This window comes from Sturnira hondurensis, unplaced genomic scaffold (assembly GCF_014824575.4).
Source record: "Sturnira hondurensis isolate 20B ecotype Veracruz unplaced genomic scaffold, ASM1482457v3 Scaffold0008782, whole genome shotgun sequence".
Lineage (NCBI taxonomy): Eukaryota > Metazoa > Chordata > Mammalia > Chiroptera > Phyllostomidae > Sturnira > Sturnira hondurensis.
Window position 1 is genome coordinate 1,936,367 of NW_028081413.1, and position 17,640 is coordinate 1,954,006.

At 40.2% G+C, this 17,640-nt stretch overlaps 1 protein-coding gene across 4 annotated transcripts in view; it reads left to right on the forward strand.

The window, feature by feature from the left end:
- FSIP1 (fibrous sheath interacting protein 1) overlaps positions 1–9,534 on the forward strand; it is a 205,051-nt gene extending 195,517 nt beyond the window's left edge. For all 4 annotated transcript variants that reach the window (XM_037056100.1, XM_037056099.1, XM_037056102.1 and 1 more), the window contains 2 exons: positions 103–619; positions 8,359–9,534. In XM_037056100.1, the coding sequence (XP_036911995.1) occupies positions 103–619; positions 8,359–8,411 (570 nt within the window). In that variant the 3' untranslated portion in view covers positions 8,412–9,534. The remainder of the gene's footprint in view (positions 1–102; positions 620–8,358) is intronic.
- Positions 9,535–17,640: the final 8,106 nt, after the last annotated feature.

Here is a 17,640-nt window from a genome sequence, read left to right on the forward strand (position 1 = left end):
GAGTTTCTGGGCATTTGGATTTATATTGTGTTACTGGAAGCTTACCAGAAATAAATGTTTACTCAGTCAATTGACTACGAAACTTTTGGTTTGTTTCATCAGTTAGACTCAACATCACTTCTCTCCGAGGAACAGTTAAGGCATCTTCTGGGTGAATGCGCATTCAAACAAAAGTCCACAGTTGGACTGTCTTCGGAAGGAGAACAGAAAGACATTGAGAATGTAACACCTGAGTCTCCCCAGCTTTCCAGACCTGTCCCCTCTGAGTTACCAACTGAGTCAGAAACAGAAGTCGCAACAGAAGTCGCTGAGACGGAAGGTGCAAACGCGCCCGAGACTGCGGGCTGCGAAGCGTCCCCAGGCTACTACCTCAGCAAAGCCTTGTCTGGGCAGAACGTGTCACAGGCCCTTGTCATTGAAGCTGAGAACATGAAAGGCCTCCAGTTTTCCAATGACGAGGTTGTTAGTGACACGAAGGACTATTTTATGTCGAAGGCACTTGGCATTGGAGGACTGAAAAGGCCTTCTTTTTTGGACGATCCACTGTACGGCGTGGATGTGGGCCTTTTATCTGAAGACCAACACCTGACTCTCAGCTCTTCGGAGAAACCCAAAACAGGTGAGGCTTGGAGAATGTGTTCTGGTGAGTGATTCTTACGGAGTATCCCATGTGAAGGTATTATAGTTTAGGAAAAGTAGGGTATGGAGGCATCTGCGTGAGTCCCAGGTGGTGTTGACGCAGAACATACAAACATAAGAACATATTACCAGCGTTCATAGGAGGTCAAGGTCACGATTAGTGCTCGTGTGAAACACATTATTTTTCATGGTAATTAATACATGTTCTTTTTAAAAATCAGGATAAAATTGTTATGTAACATATGTGTTTTGGTGTACAATATTTTAATTTGATATTTGTATACAATGCAAAGTGATCATCACTGAAATTCTCATTACCATCCTTTATCATATAGCTGACCTCCTTCACTCATTTCCACTACCCTAAACCCCCACGCCTTTGGCAACCACCAATCTGTTCTCTGTATCTGTGCTTGTTTTTGTTTTGTTTTATTTGTTTACTTGTTTGTTTGTTTGTTTAGATTTCACATATGAGTGAAATCATTTGGTATTTGTCTTTCTCCATTTGGCTCATTTTACTTGGTGTAATAACCTGAAGGTACAGCATGTTATTGCAAATGACAAGATTCTGTTCCTTTTTATGGCTGAGTAGTATTCCAGTGTGTGTGTGTGTGTGTGTGTGTGTGTGTGTGTATGTGTGTATGTGTGTGGTGAGGGGGCAGGAGAAGGGTTAGAACAGTGCTTGGCTAAAATAGGACTTTACTTCCATGTGAGCGAATGTGTGTCTGTTGCTGAGTGGAACACAGAGTGAACTAGAAGTTCAAGTGACTTACTGGGAACAGGCTTTGGTTGCTCACCTCTCACCCCACAGAGCATGCCTCTGACGGCACCAGCCGGTCCTACTCTATGACGACAGTAACACTTGTGAGTGTGGCGTGTGAAGGTGGCATACATGTGAATATGGGAGCCACATTTTATTTTCTGTTTATGACGTAAAAAGCTTTAAGGAATATGTCCTACATTATCATTCTAATGTGTGTTAGCATATCTAAGGTTGGAGTTTTTTTAAATTTTACTAACTCCAGCATTTATGATGATTAAAATAACTTGCTAATCAATTCTACTCTAAAATACTAAATTGTGCATTATATGTTTTCTACAAAAGTGAACACCAACACTGAATACTAAACCATTTTTCTCGGCACAGAGCCTTTTTGAGGTGTAACGTGATGAGGGGCTGCGGTGGGTTCAGCTGTCACACTGTACCCGGCTCGTCCCCAGTAGACAGACATGTGCATGTGTGGTTCAGAGTAGACTTCTGTAATCAGACGGAAAGGAAAAACCACTTATCCTTTTTCTCTTCCAATAGCAAATACTATTAGTATATAGTTTTCTGTGTCTGTTCATCAAGTATTAAAATTCTGCTTCTAAAAGGCAGAGTCAGATAACACTTAAAAAATAGAGCCAAGCCTTGTGGCAGTGAGGACCAATTTAAATTGTGGGACTGGAAGGGAAGGAGTTGCTTCACAGTTATATTAAGTTTCAAATGTGAAATACGTGATGTTTCATATTTGTGCTTTAAACTTAGTGGCAACTGCTGCTGTTTGAGTTTCTGTGTATGAGGCCCAGTAAGTTCAGCGTTGTCCTCACTCCTCACTGTTGGGATTCTAGGGGGTCCACAAAGAGCACCCTCTCTTCCTCACTCGGATCAGAACCCACTGAGAGAGGATAGATGGGTTCTGGTGAATGGGGATCAGGGAGCTCAGCTTTATTGCTGATGAAACGTAGGGATTCTTGGCACTTAGGTGGGCAGCCTGACAGTCTTCCCAATGCTGTGCCTTCTCAAATAAATGTACACACCCAGTCCCTGGCGTAGGGGAAAAACCACGCCTCACCTGTGGAGACCTGTCCATGTAGAACCAGTAGTGAGGAGGGGCACACAAGCACCTTTGTTTGGGGTGGAATGCTGATTTCCTTAGGGGAAGGGGCTGAGCCGCCCAAGCCCGCCAATCAGATGCCTGGCTCTTCCTCCCATGGCAGGAGTGGAGGGGGTGGAGTTGGGCCAGATGCTTCCCACGGTCAGTTCTGCTTCGTGGAAGCGTGAGAGGCCTGGGAGGAAGTCTTCCTTGGTATCAACCTTGGAGACACCTTTGAGTGCACTGGCACTTCAGAAAGCAAGCGCTTCGGGTCTGCAGTTGGTCTGCTTTTCAGTCAAATTATCTAGTGCGGAATTGCTTTCTAGATGATAAAAAAGACATCTGTGCATGTATAGTATTTTCTTTTTGCCACTAGTCATTTGAGCTAGTTATCAAGAGAAATTTATAAAATAAGGGGAAAATATAACCAACAAATAGAATAGGGCAGAAAGGGACAGAAAGTGGGCCCTGTAGTCAAGAAGCACAAGGCAGAACCACCCTGATTCCTCAAGGAAGATGGAAGTTTCCCATAGGGCCCATTTAGTGAATGTTGGTCTTAAAAATTTCTATAATAAATTCAAGAAATAATTCAGATGAGGTTGTTTTAAAAATAATTCTTTAAATGAACACAAGGGTGAGCAAATGTCTGGTTTGCTTTGGCGTATCCTGGTTTTACCACTGAACGTTCCTCGTCCCAGGAAACCCTCAGTCCCTGGGCAAACTGGGCTGCTGTAAATGGAAACTGGGAACATAAAGCCATAGAGCAAATTAATTACCCACAGGGCGAGGCCAAGAGAGCCAGGCTAGTACCTAGATGGGCTGCGTGGCTTGTCCGTTCACCGGCTGGTCAGGAGCAGGGGCCCTGGGTGAGGTCCACCTGGGTTTGAATCCAGGCTCTGCTCAGAGAAGGCGATTTTAGGCAAGTTACTTAATCTCTCTCCTTTACTATGCCCTGCCTTCCTTATCTAGAAGATAAAATGGCTTCAGTATAAATACCCTGTAGGGTCATAATAAGGATCAAATGAAAAAATTCACGTAAGTGATTAATTAGATCAGTGACTGTACTTGGTTGGCTTACATGGTGTTTAACATTTAACCAGGAGATTTTCCATAAAAAGCCTGGATTTCCGACTTTTCTAACGAGTCAGCAGGGCCTTCCATCAGTGAGGGAAGCTGAGTCGCAGATGTTCCCCTGAAGGGACATACTCTCCAGGAAGACCTGACCCTCATCTTGTCTTCATGTTTCCGGCTCTTTGGAACCCTGTGGCGGCCACCTGTGTCATATAAGCCTTTGTTGCTTAGAAGGTGGTCCAGTCGCTGGGGGCTCATTGGTCCCCACCTCAAACCTACCGAATCAGAATTTGCACTTTAATAGGTTCCCCCGGTGATCCTTACGTGATGTTTGAGAAACACTGTTACATCCACAGAGCGTTATTCCTAAGGATGGGTGTGGGGGTCTTCTGGGGGGCTTGGTTGCTTGTTTTATACCTATGTCCAGGACCCCAGCCAAATTTACTGAAATCAGAGAGCATTCAGACTGTCAAACTAGTGCAAACCATGAGATTTTGCTCTGCATATTTGAGAAATATGGGTTTCAGTTTAGATATAAGAAAGCTAATTATTAGGTGATTGTCCTCAGAAGTTCCACGAAAAATGGCAACTATACAATTTGAATATACTTTGTGTTGAAGTTCTGCCCAGCAAATGGTCTACTTGAGTGTAACTTGTTTGATGAAGCCCAGTGACACGCAGACTGACTCTAGGGAAGGACATTGCAGCGGAAAGGGACGTGTGTTAGTCTGTGTCATTGCTTACACCACCTGCATCGTTTCAGATTGCTTCGAGAAGGTTTTCTTTGTTTCAGTTATTGTCTTCCTCATTGGCAGTGAAGCCATGAGATTCTAAAAATAGTAACACTATTAGCTGACTTTAAAAAAAAACTTTTTGGCTTGCTCTTAGGAAAATACTTAACTCGTTTGGTTGAAGGAGTGCTGTTACTCCGAACCAGTGTGTGCCTTAAGGCTTCCTCGTTGTTATTTGTTAAATTACTTTCCCAAGGCTGCTCATTGCCCCTCAGATGGTCCTGCTAAGTTAATCAACCCTCACCCAGTTTGTTCGATCAAATGATAGGAGCTGCTGTGTTACAAATTTTTAGTGTTAATTCAGTTTTATATAAGATTTTGGTATATAGTACATTTATATTTGATGAACTTACCTTTTTATTTTTTAAACTAACTTTTAAAGCCAGTTCTCCTTGATGTAGATTTCTCATGTAAATTACTTGTTGCTTATTTACTCTGCTTATTAAATATCACTTTATCCATTTTGTTACTAGTAGCAAGTGAACAATGGCAGATTGGAGAGTTTTAGTATTTGATTGTAGCACTTACCACTTTCAGTCACTGGGAACTTCGATTCCATTGCTTCCTTCACGTTGGGTGAAAGGAAAAGTTACTGGGGACCACGGCTGGAGACCAGACCTATGCCCAGTAGCACTGTAATCACCCGGGATCTTGTTGGAAGGCCAGCCCCCAGGCCCTGCTCCACATCCACTGTGCCCGAGCCTGCTTTTCAACAGGATGTGCCAGCAGGTGATGTGTGTACACGTTGCATTGTGAGAGGTTCGGGACTATCTGGTTTGCTAGTCACTCTACTTTAGGGTTGTAAAAAACAAGCAAATATGGTGGTGCTGAAAATGATGTCCAAAGGAATGTTTCTCCCCATCAGCTCAATCCCTGCTTCTCTTCTTAAATTTCATTTTGATGAAGATACTGCCTGTTCCAGTTTGTCTCCCTATCTCTGCAGCCAATTCCATTGTCCTTCTTCTGGTTAACCTTCCCTGTAGCCTCTGAGAGCAAGCGTACTCCAGCTTGGATTCTCTACTCTCTCACAGTTAATATTTTATTTGGAGACATGTGTAGTGAGTATGGGATCATCTATGCTTTGTTTATGTTTGGTTTGTAGATTTTTCTACTTGATATCTGCTTCAGATTTGTCTGGCATTTAAACTGCTCTGAGTCCATCCCTCAGGCAGCGCTTCCTGACTTCTGGCTGTGTGGTGGAGTCCATCAATGCGATTGGAAACAGTTATGCTTCGGTTCCATCCCCGAGGAATTAAATACGTTTCTAAGGGTTGGCCGTAGGCATCAGTGTTTTTAGTCAGTTTCTGGGGACGGGGCCCAGGTGGTTTTGTTGTGTAACCATGCGTTACACCGCTGCTCCAGGGCTCCATCGTCTCTGTTTGCCAAAGACTTCGTTCCAGGACATCAGGTGAGCAGGACATAGTCACAACTCTGAATTATTTCAGTCTGTCGATGAGGCAGGCATGACAGTTGATAATTGCAGCAGGCTGGGACAAGTATGTAAGGGTTTTCAGGAACAACTAACTATAAAGGACACATGGACAAAACCAAGGGGGGGATGGAAACAGGGAAGGGAGGTGGGGAGGGCTGGGGTCTGGAGGTACGGGGGAAAATGCAGACAACTGTACTTGAACAACAATAAAATAAAAAATATTAAGAAAAGTTAAAAAAAGAGTTTCAGGACAAAGTCCATGGCAGTGCTACAGCGGTAATGATGAACACTGGGGGTGGGGAGGTGGCATGGAAGTTGAGCCTCCCAGGGTGAGTGGTCATTGACTGGGTGGGTGAGAAGGGGAGCACGCCTGGTAGGAGGAGTCACTTACAAAGGCACAGGGTCCCGATCCTTTCGGTCCTCACCTCAGGTGTGGGATATTGCAGTCTGCTTCTTATCTATCCCAACTTCCTCTGTATCCTGTTTACTATTTCTTCTCCATGGGTTGGCAGTATTGCTGCATTTTTCACTTTACTTTCTGCAACTACAAATCATTTACCCTTAATTATTAGGTTGATTTTTTAAAAATAAGTGACATATACTTTATAAATGTGTCTTAGATTCTTATGGTTGCCACAACAAGTTATCACAACAGGAATGTATAATCTCTTAGTCCTGGAGGCCTGACCTCTGAAATCAAGGTGTCGGCAAGGCCGAACTCTGCCTGGAAGTGCTAGAGGGGACTGCTTCCTTCTCCCAGGGTCTCAGGCTGTGACCTTTGGCTTCCTTGCTTTGGGGTAACATCACTCTTCTGCCTGTCTTCACATTGCCTTTATTCCCCTCCCCTCCCCCTCCCTCCCCCTCCCCTCCCATCCCCCGTCCCCTCCCCCTCCCCTCCCCCTCCCCCTCCCCTCCTCCTCCCCCTCCCCTCCTCCTCCCCCTCCCCTCCTCCTCCCCCTCCCCTCCTCCTCCCCCTCCCCTCCNCAAACATTCTCTCCCCCCCCCCCCCCCCCCCCCCCGCCACTCTCTCAAATGCCCTGCTTTTATAAAGGCATTTGTTAGTGAATATAGAGCCCACCTGGATAATCCAAGATTATCCTGAATCATCAATAGTCTTATGTCAAGATTCTTAGCTTAGTTACATCTGTAAAAACTCTTTTTCCCAAATAAGGTAACTTTCACAGGTTCCAGGGATGAGGATATGGATGTAATGGTTTTTGGCCACTGTTCTACAATACTATACAATTTGACGGTTTTGGGTATATTCACAGAATTGTGCATTCTTTACCGCTATCAATTTTACAACATTTTCTTCACTCCCCAGAACAAACACTGTACCCATTAGCAGCCACGCCCCATTTTCCCCAAGCCTCCCAGCCCTCAGCAACCACTAGGCTACTTTCTGTCTCTAAGAATTCGCCTAGCCTGGACATTTCCTGTAAGTGGAACCATACTTTATGAGGCCTTTTGTGTCTGGCTGCACACGGTTAACACGATGTTTTCAGCATTCAGCCGCGCTGTAGGCTGTATCAGGAGTCCGTTATTTTCATTGTTGAATCATAAGTATTCTGTCGTGTGGATATAGGCCACGTTTTATCTTTTGGTGCATCAGCTGGTGAACGTTGGGGTCGTTTCTACTTTTTGGCTGTTGTACACAGTGCTGCTGTGAATGCTGGTTTTCACAGGTTTTGGGTGATGCATGTTTCCTCTCTTGGGCAAATGCCTCGGAACGGACTCGCTGGCCTTCTGGGAACCTTTTCCTTGGACTCTTCCAAGGTGACTGCACCATTTCCGATTTTCACCAGCAGGGTGTGAGGATTCCATTTTCTCCTGATCCTTTTTTCATTGTCTTCTTGTCTTTGGTCCTGTCTCTTTGGTCCTTTTCTTCGGTCAGTTCTGCCTTTTCTGATACCCTGCTCACTAAGGCTGGCAGGAGAATGTCTCCATTCCATTTCCGTCGGTGTCACCGTTTCGAAGGAAGGAAAGGTGGTCAGTTCCTCTCTACGCTAAATGTGTTTACTTTGAATTTTACCCTACTTGCAAGAAATGTAAAGAAAAAATGTTTTTTAAAAAAATATCTTATTTATTTGTTTATTTTTTAAAGAGAGGGGATGGAAAGAAGAAAGAGTGGGAGAGAAACATTAATTTGTGGTTGCCTCTCATGTGTCCCCTACTGGGGAACTGGCCTGCAACCCAGCCATATGCCCTGACTGGGAATCGAACCAGTGACCCTTTGCTACACAGGCCTGTGCTCAGTCCACTGAGTGACACCAGCCAGGGCAAGAAAAAAAATTTTTTTTTGATGCTCTCTCCAAATCCATAATCACTTTAGCTTTCAAAACCCAAAAGTTCTTTATCAGCCGTAATTACAATAAAGGCAGGCACCATATCTTTTGTTTTTTTCTTGTAAACTTTGTGTGCATCTTGTGGTGACTGTCCAATCAATATTAAATGAAAATGTGGTTACTGTCTCTTGTGTAAAAGATTCACTGTTAGATAGGCTGAACGATTTTTTCTTAATTTTGTGAATATTTTTGATTGCCTAACAACTTTGGTGGTTGTTTTTAAGGTGCGGATGAGCAGGAGACTGGAGATGTGAGAGAAGAATGTGAAGAATTGTAGGCAAAGCCTGGCTGATGTGTGCTGTCCGAAAGTTGGTAAATTAAGTTAAATTATACTTTTTCTGACTCTTTGAATCCATTGAATGGATTGTCAAGACCATTCCTCATATAATGATTTTAATATTTGGATTCTCTCTTTCTGGATTCCATTTCCTTGATATTTTTGACACTTTGGTATTATTGTTCAATGGTTTTCCCTGGGAGAAAATTTTTTTTTTATCGCTAATCTTGCAACCTCAGGGATATATTATAGGAACCAACATTTTCTGTATCTGTGCTGTTTTAAAACTAGCTGATGTGCTGATTGTTTTGTGTTTGATTTTATATGTGACAATGTTATTGTGATTAAGATTTAACCACTGAATTTTTGTTTGGCCCTGACTTTCCTTTTTTTCTCTGCAGTTAAATGCCTGTTAAGTACAGTTTGCCATAGAAACAAATAAATTTTCTCAACAAAGCAATGTTAAGGTAGGCTTTACTCTCTTATTAGCAATGATACTTTTCTTATGTAGAATTTTGAAGTATTTGATATATTACTTTAAGTTTGTTATCTTTTAAAATGCAGCAAATAAAGATCAGCTACTTAAAAAACTTCTGCGGTACTATTTTAAGAGAGACGGTTTGTCTAGTTACAAGTCGGCAACCTGGATTCATGAGAAAATTTCATGTCAACACTCCTTATGATGAATTGGCGTTAGAACTAGAAGTCCAATTTTTTTTTAATTAAAAAAATGAGCTGGCTATTATGCTGCCTTTAATAAAATTTGAAGTAGTGTATTTGTAGCATTATTTTTTGCTTGCCCATTTTCATCTACTTATATTGGATAATATTAGTGATTGCTTATGTCAGATTTATTTACTATTTAGAATGAAGAATTCTGTAGCTACTATTTTCAGAGCACACGATAGGCAATTTCCTTTTCAAGCCTCCTCTTTCAGTTTGCATTAAAGTAGCAATGTGCTGTTGTAATGCACTGTCTGTCCATGTGATGCACTGATGGAATATGCTGTAATGTGATTTGTCTTGATGCTAAGAGTGTTTTGCAGTGGGGTGCCATCATTTGTGACGTAGGGCTTAGATCAGAAGAATCAGAGCGGAGAGGTGGTATGGGCGGGACTTTGGAGTGCTGGCCCAGAGGAGCATTTTCACCCATCAGCTTTTCAAAGGAGCTCAGCTTTTTAAACCCATGTGCTCCTGGAATGTGATGTGAGTGTGTCACAGAGAAAGAGGGAGGGCAGTGGCGGGGTGTGGATTGGGGCAGGGCGGCTGGGAGAGCTTTATGGCTTTATAATGTGTTTCTGCAAATGGTATTTGGGGCATAGTGAGCCCCGAATGTTATAGGAGTTTAAGATAGGGGGCAGAAAATTGAGTGGTTTGAAGAGATGAATTTGGCCATTACAAGAGGTGACACCATTCCACAGCATATCAGCTGAAGGTACCTCTAACAAGGACCGATAAGGCTCCAGATTAAAAAAAATAAAAAGTTTGCCTAGGCTGGTGTGGCTCAGTGTATTGAGTGCTGGCCTGCAAGCAAAGGGTCGCTGGTTGGATTCCCAGTCAGGGCACGTGCCTGGGTTGCAGGCCAGGTCCCCAGCAGGGGGCACACAAAAGGCTACCACACATTGAAGTTTCTCTCCCCTCTTTCTCCCTCCCTTCCTCTCTCTCTAAAAATAAAATCTTTTTAAAAAAGTTAACTTGCTAGGGGGAGAAAATGTTCTTATTGAAAATCAATGTTTTTATTTTAAGTTTCCCTTTACAAGAAAAATGTTGCCCCAGAACAAGATAGAGATGAAAAAGTAAAGAACAAGAGCTAATTCATTTCGGGAATGATTTTAGTATCTTAAAATCTGAAGTTTTTGGACATAACACTCCTCAAGAAGACTACTGGCACCGCTTTGTTGTACGTTCCCGCAGGCCCCACGGTTCATCGTCCGTCAGTCCGGCTCCTCTGGAGCACATGGCACGAGCTCGTCCAGGGGGAAGCTATCACTTCGATGCCGTCGTTTTCATTTCTTATATTACATAACTAAATTTAATAAGAAACAGTCCTCTTAAAATATATAATTAGGAAGCAAGTAAAAATGCTAAAACAGAGAAAAAAGTATAGACTAGCATAATTAGGAGAAATATTAATAAATTCATAACATGAAGTAGTCAGAAGTAGAATTGGAGAGCAGTCACAATGCTTTCTCTAAGAAAAGAAAGAAGATATTTCAAGGAAGTAGTATAATTCTCAGTAGTAAGGTTGATAGACAAATTTCCAATATTGCAGAAATTAATTTAACAGATCAGTTATATTGTAATCAGTAGAATGAAAGATAAGGCCTATAAAAATAACCTAGATATTATAGGACTAAAATTAAGAGATGTTTTTTAAGAAGGACAATGAAAAAATTTTTCTATTTTTGAATTACAACTCACATACAATATCATATTAGTTTCAGATGTACAACATGGTGACTACACATTTATGTAACTTATGAAGTGATCACCCCGACAAGTGTAGTACCCACCTGACACCGTAGTTCTTACGATGTTGTTGACACTGTATCCTGTGCTGTACTTGACATCCCGGGGACTCCTTTTATCACTGATCATTTGTAGTCCTTAATCCCTCTCACCTTTTCCACATAAACCTCCAAACCCCCTCATCTGACAACCATCAATTTGCCCTCTGTATCTATGAGTTTCTTCTTGTTTCCTTGGTTCATTTATTTTGTTTTTTTGATTCCACCTATCAGTGAAGTCATGTGGTATTTGTCTTTCTCTCTCTGGCTTACTTCACTTAGCATGATACCCTCTAAGTCCATCCATGTGATTGCAAATGGCAAGATTTTATTCTCTTTTACGACTGAGTAATATTCCATTGTATATATTGAACCACTTTATGTGTTTGTTTATTGATGGACACTTGGGTTGCTTCCATATCTTGGCTATTGTAAATAATACTGCAACCAACATGGGTATTGCATGTATCTTTTGAATTGATATTTTGGGTTTCTTCAGATAAATACCCAGAAGTAGAATCACTTTGTCATAACACAGTTCTATTTTTTAAAGATTCTTTTTTATTTTTATTTTACTTATTTATCTTTAGAGAGGAGGGGAAAGAGAGAAGGAGAGAAATATCAGTGTATGGTTGCCTATTGTGAGTCCCCTGCTGGGAACTGGCCCGCAACCCAGGCATGTGCCCTGACTGGGAATTGAACTGCATTTGTGTGGTTCGCAGGCCTGTGCTCAATCCACTGAGTTACACCAGCCAGGGCAGTTCTGTTTTTTAATTTTTTGAGAAAACTCCATCTTGTTTGTCATAGTGGCTGTACCAATTTACAATCCCGCCAACAGTGTACAAATGTTCTCTTTTTTCTATCTCCTCTTGTTATTTGTTGATTTGGTGATAGCCATTCTGACAGGTGTGCGGCGATATCTCATTGTGATTTTAATTTCCATTTTCCTGATGATTAGAGATATTGAATGGCTTTTCATATGTCTCTTGGCAATGTTCTCTTTGGAGATGTGTCCATTCAGGTCCTCTGCCCATTTGTTAATTGAATCGTTTGTTTTTGCTGCTAAGTTATATGGGTTCCTTATATATTTTGAATATTAACCCCTTATTGACTGTATCATTGGCAAATATCTTCTTCCATTCAGTAGGTTGTCTTTTTGCTTGATCCTTCACTGTGCAAAACGTTTTAGTTTGAGATCCCACTTGTTTATCTATTTGTTTTGCTTGTTTCTGTTTCCTGAGAAAACATATCAAAAAATGTTACTAAGAGTGATAATCAAAGAGTTTACTGTCTCTGTTTTCTTCTAGGAGTTTTATGGTTTTGGGTCTTACATTTGTCTTTAGTTCCTTTTTGAGTTTATTCTTTTTTTAAAAGAGATTTTATTTATTTATTTTTAGAGGAGAAAGGAAGGAGAGAGAGAGAAATATCAATGTATGGTTGCCTTTGGTGTGTCCCCTGCCGGGAACTGGCCTGCAACCCAGGCATGTGCCCTGACTGGGAATCGAACTGCGATCGTGTGCTTTGCAGGCCCACACTCAATCCACTGAGCTACACCAGCCAGGGGGTTTATTCTTGTACATAATATAAGAAAGTGGCCCAGTTTCATTTTTTTGCATGTATCTGTCCAGTTTTCTCAAACTGAAGAGAGTGTCATTATCACACTGCAAATTCTTGCCTCCTTTGTCATAGATTAAATTACCACATTATTGGTTTGGGTTTATTTCTGGACTCTCTATTCTGTTCCATTGATCTATGTGTCTATTGTTTTTATGGCAATGCCATGCCATTTTGATTACTATAGCCTTGTAGTATAGTTTGAGATCAGGTAGTGTGATACCTCCAGCTTTTTCTTCTTTCTCAAGATTGCTTTGGCTAGTTGAGGTCTTTCATTCTAGTTCTGCAAAAATGCCATTGGTGTTTTGATAGGGATTGCATTGAATCTGTAGATTGCTTTGGATAGTAGGAGCATTTTAATGATGCTGATTCTTCCCATCCATGAGCATGGTAGGTATAACCTTTCATTCATTTGTATCTCCTTCAGTTTCTTTCTTCAGAGTCTTACAGTTTTTCAAGTACAGGTCTTTTGCCTCCTTGGTTAAATTTATTCTTAGGCATTTCATTCTTTTTGATGAAATTATAGAAGAGATTGTTTTCTTAATGTATCTTTCTGATAGTTTGTTACTGGTGTATAAAAATGCAACCAATTTCTGAACATTTATTTGTATCCCACTACTTTACTGAATTCATTTTTTTCATTTTTTATTTCTAATAGTTTTTGGTGGATTATTTTAGGGTTCTCACTATGTAGTATTATGTCATCTGAAAATAATGGCATTTATACATACTCCCTTCCAATTTGGATACTTTTTCTTTCTTACTTGATTGCTGTGGCTAGGACTTCCAATATTATATTGAACAAAAGTGGTGAAAGTGGATATCCTTGTCTTGTTCCTCATCTTAAAAACAAGCCTCTCAGCTTTTCCTTGTTGAGTATGTTAGTTGTCAGCTTGTCATATATGTTTTTTATTTTGTTGAGGTATGTTTTCCCTGTCCCCACTTTGCCAAGAAATTTTATATACATGGATTTGGATTTTGTCACATGCTTTTTCTGCATATATTGGTATGATCATATGGTTTTATTCTCCATTTTGTTTATGTGGTGAATAACATTAATTGATACATAGATATTGAACCAGCCTTTCATCACTGGAATTCATTCCATCACTGGAATAAATCCCACTTGGTCATGGTGTATGATCTTTTTAATGTTTTACTGAATTATGTTCACTAGTATTTTGTTAAGGATTTTTTGTGTCTATGTTTATCAGGGATATTAGCCTATAATTTTCTGATTTTATAATGTCTTTATTTGGTTTTAAAATAAGACTGGGAGTCTTCCCTCCTCTTCAGTTTTTTAGAACAGTTTGAAAAGGATAGGCATTCTTCTTTGAATGTTTGGTAAGATTCACTCGTGAACTCATCTGTTCCAGGGCTCTTTGTTTGTTGGAATTTTTTTGATTCCTGAATCAATTTCATTAGTAGTTATTGGTTTGTTCAGATTTTTTTCCTGATTCAGCCTTGGAAGATTATGTTTCCAGGAATTTATCCATTTCCTCCAGGTTGTCCAATTTGTTGGCATATAATTGTTTGTATTACTTCCTTATAATCTTTATATTTCTGTGATGTTGGTTGTTACTGCTCTATCATTTCTGATTTTATTTATTTGGGCCCTCTCCCTTTTTTTCCTTGATGAGTCTGGCTAAAAGTTTATCAATTTTGTTTATCATTTTATAGAATAAGCTCTTGGAATCATTGGTCTTTACTATTGTTATTTAGACTGTAATTTGTTTATTTAAACTCTGATATATATTATTTTCTTCCTTCGGTTCACTTTGGACTTTGTTTGATATTCTTTTCCTGGTTCCTTTAGGTGTCAGATTAGATTGTGTAGTTGAGGTTTTTCTTGTTTCTTGAGGTAGACCATGAATTCCCTCTGAGAACTGATTGCCTGTGTCCTGTGGGATTTGGGTCATTGTGTTTTTATTTTTATTGTTTCCAGGTATCTGAGTTTCTTCCATGATCTCATTGTTGACCTAGTCATTGTTTAGTAGCATGTTGTTTTGTCTCTGTATGTTTTTGTGTTTTGCAATTTTATTCTTGTAATTTATTTCTAGTTTTATTCCTGAGTTGGGAGAAGATGCTTGATATGATTTCAGTCTTCTTAAACTTGTTGGAAGTTGTTTTGGGGCTTGATATGTCATCGGTTCTGGAAAAATGGTCCAGTGAACGTGAAAGAATTAGTGCTCTGTTGCATTTGGGTTAAATGTCCCCAAAATATCAATGAAGTTTCTCTGGTCTGATGTGTCAGTAAGGCCACTGTTTTCTCGTTGGTTGTCTGTCTGGATGATCCATCCATTGCTGTCAGTGGGGTGTTAAATTTCTCAACTGTGACTGTTTTACTGTCAGTCTCTCTCTTTATGTCTGTCAATATTTGCCTTCTATATTAAGGTGCTCCCACATTGGTTGTGTAGATGTTTATGAGAGTTATGTCCTCTTTTTGGATTGATCCCTTTATCATTATGAGATGCCCTTCTTTGTCCCTGTTCCAGCACACCCTGTAAAGTGTCTTTGGTCTGATATAAGCATTGCTATCCCAACTTATTTTTTTTGTTTCCATTTACATTAAATCTTTTTTCATCCCTTTGCTTTCAGTCTGTGTATGTTTTTAAATCTCAACTGGGTTTCTTATAGGCAGAATATGCATGTATCTTTTTTTTCTGTCCATTCATTCACCTTATGTCTTTTGATTGGAGCATTTAGTCCAATTATAGTTAAAGTAATTATTGAAAGGTATGTAGTTATTTCCATTTTATTGTTTCTGATTTTAGTTCTTCTCTTAGTTTATCTGTTGATTACTTTCTATAGTTCTGTGTTTGGATTCCTTTGTCTTTATTTCTTGTATGTATCTTGCAGAGATTTTGTTTGTGGTTACTATGTGCTTCATCTGTACCAAGCTATGTTTATAGCAGTCTATCTTAAGTTGATGTTGCTTAGTTCAAACGCATTCTAAAATCACTACCATTTTTACTCATTCCCTCCACGTTTATATTTTTGTCATTATTTTTACTTCTTTTTTGTGTATGTGTCCTTAATTTATTATTGTAATTACTCATGATTTTCCTACTTTTGCTTTTTAACCTTTGTACTAGCTTTATAGTTGGTTGATTCACGGCTTTTACTATTTGCCTTTGTCAGTGGTGATTTTTTCTTTCATGCTTTATATGTTTGATCTTTTTCACTTAAAGAAGTCCCTTTAATATTTCTTTAAAACATTTTTTTAATTTTAATGGTTGTTCAAGTACAGTTTTCTGTCTTTTACTCCCATCCCAGCCCACCCCCTCAGCGCTCCCCACCTCCCTCCCATTTCCACCCTCCCTAGTTTTTGTCCATGTGTCCTTTGCCTTTAATATTTCTTGTAATGCTGATTTAGTGGTGATGAAGTCCTTTAGCTTTTTCTTATCTGAGAAATTCTTGATTTCTTCTTTGATTCTAAATGATAGCCTTATTAGGTAGAGTAATCATGGTTGCAGGTCTTGCATTTCATCACATAAAATATTTTGTGCCACACCGTCTGGCCTGCAAAGTTTCTGTTGAGAAATAAGCTGACAGTCTTATGGGAGCTCCCTTGTAGGTAACTAACTGCTTTTCTCTTGCTACTCTTTAAGATTCTCTCTTTGTCTTTAACCTTTGACATTTTAATTATGATGTATCTTGATGTGGGTCTCTTTGGGTTCATCTTTTTTGGGACTTTCTTTGCTTTCTGTACTTGTATGTCTATTTCCTTTTGCCATGTTTGGGTAAGTTTTCAGTCATTAGTTCTCCAAATAGGTGTGCAATCCTCTGTGCTCTCTCTTCTTCTGGTACCTCTGTGATGCAAGTGGTGGTATGATTGATGTTATCCCAGAGGTCTTTTAACTATCTTTGTTTTTTAAAATTCTTCTTTATTTTGCTGCTTTGATTAGGTATTTTCCACTACCTTGTCTCCAAAATACTGACTCAGTCATCTGCTTCATATAATCTACTGTCATCTTCATATAATCTATATAATCTTCATATAATCTTCTATAATCTTCTATAATCTTCATATAATATGCAAGATTCCATCTTGCATATTCTTCATTTCAGTCATTGTATTCTTCAATTCTGACTGGTTCTTTTTAATGTTGTCTTCAAAAAGTTTTTTACATTTATTGATTTTAGAGAGAGGAAGGAGGGTAGAGAGAGAGAAAGGGAAGGAGTGATTTGGGGGGAGAGGGAGGGGGAGAAAGAGAGATTGATCAGTTTGTTGTTCCACTTATTCATGTATTCACTAGTTGATTCTTATGTGTTCCCTGACCAGTACTGAACCACAGCCTTGACGTATTGGAATGAAGCTCTAACTAACTGAGCTACCTGGCCAGATTTAATGTTTTTTATCCCCCTTTTTTATGTTTTCTCTTTGTTGAAGTTATCAGTGAGCTCATCTGCTCTTTGCCTAAGTTCACTGAGCATCCTTATAACCAGTATTTTGAACTCTGAGTCTGGTAGATTGCTTGCCTCCATTTTGTTTAGTTGTTTTTCTGGAATTCTGTCCTTTTCTTTCATCTGGGACATGTTTCTTTGTTTCCTCATTTTGGCTGCCTCCCTGTGTTTGTTCATATATATTAGGTAGATTTGCTATGTCTCCCAGTCTTGGCAGGGTGGCCTTATGTAGTAGGTGTCCTGTGAAGTCCAGTGGGCCAATTTACTATTCATCTGAGCTGGAGTGTCCTTGTGTAGGTTATATGTGCTCTCTTGTTATAGTTGAGCCTCGATGGCTGTTGGCATGTCAGTGGGTGGGACTGACCCTCAGGCTGACTCACTGTGAGGACTGGCTGTGACTACAGAGGATAAGCTGTTTTTTAGGGGTTGACCCCATAGAATGGGAGTTGCTTTAGCTGGGCTCTGGTGCCAGCTGAGTCAGCCCTTTGAGTGTGTCATTTGTGGAGCTAATTGGGGATTCTCTGGTGTGGTTTGAAGCTGGCCATATGTGTGCTGGTTCTGTGCCTCGTGGGGAGGGGTCCAGAGCAGGCCAAGGTCTGCTATCATTTGTGTTTGGCTTGGAGCCACCTGGTGGGAGCTACAGAGTGATCTGCAGTTCTTGGCTGCTTGTCCTGGGTTTGGATGAGCTTAGGAGAGGCTAA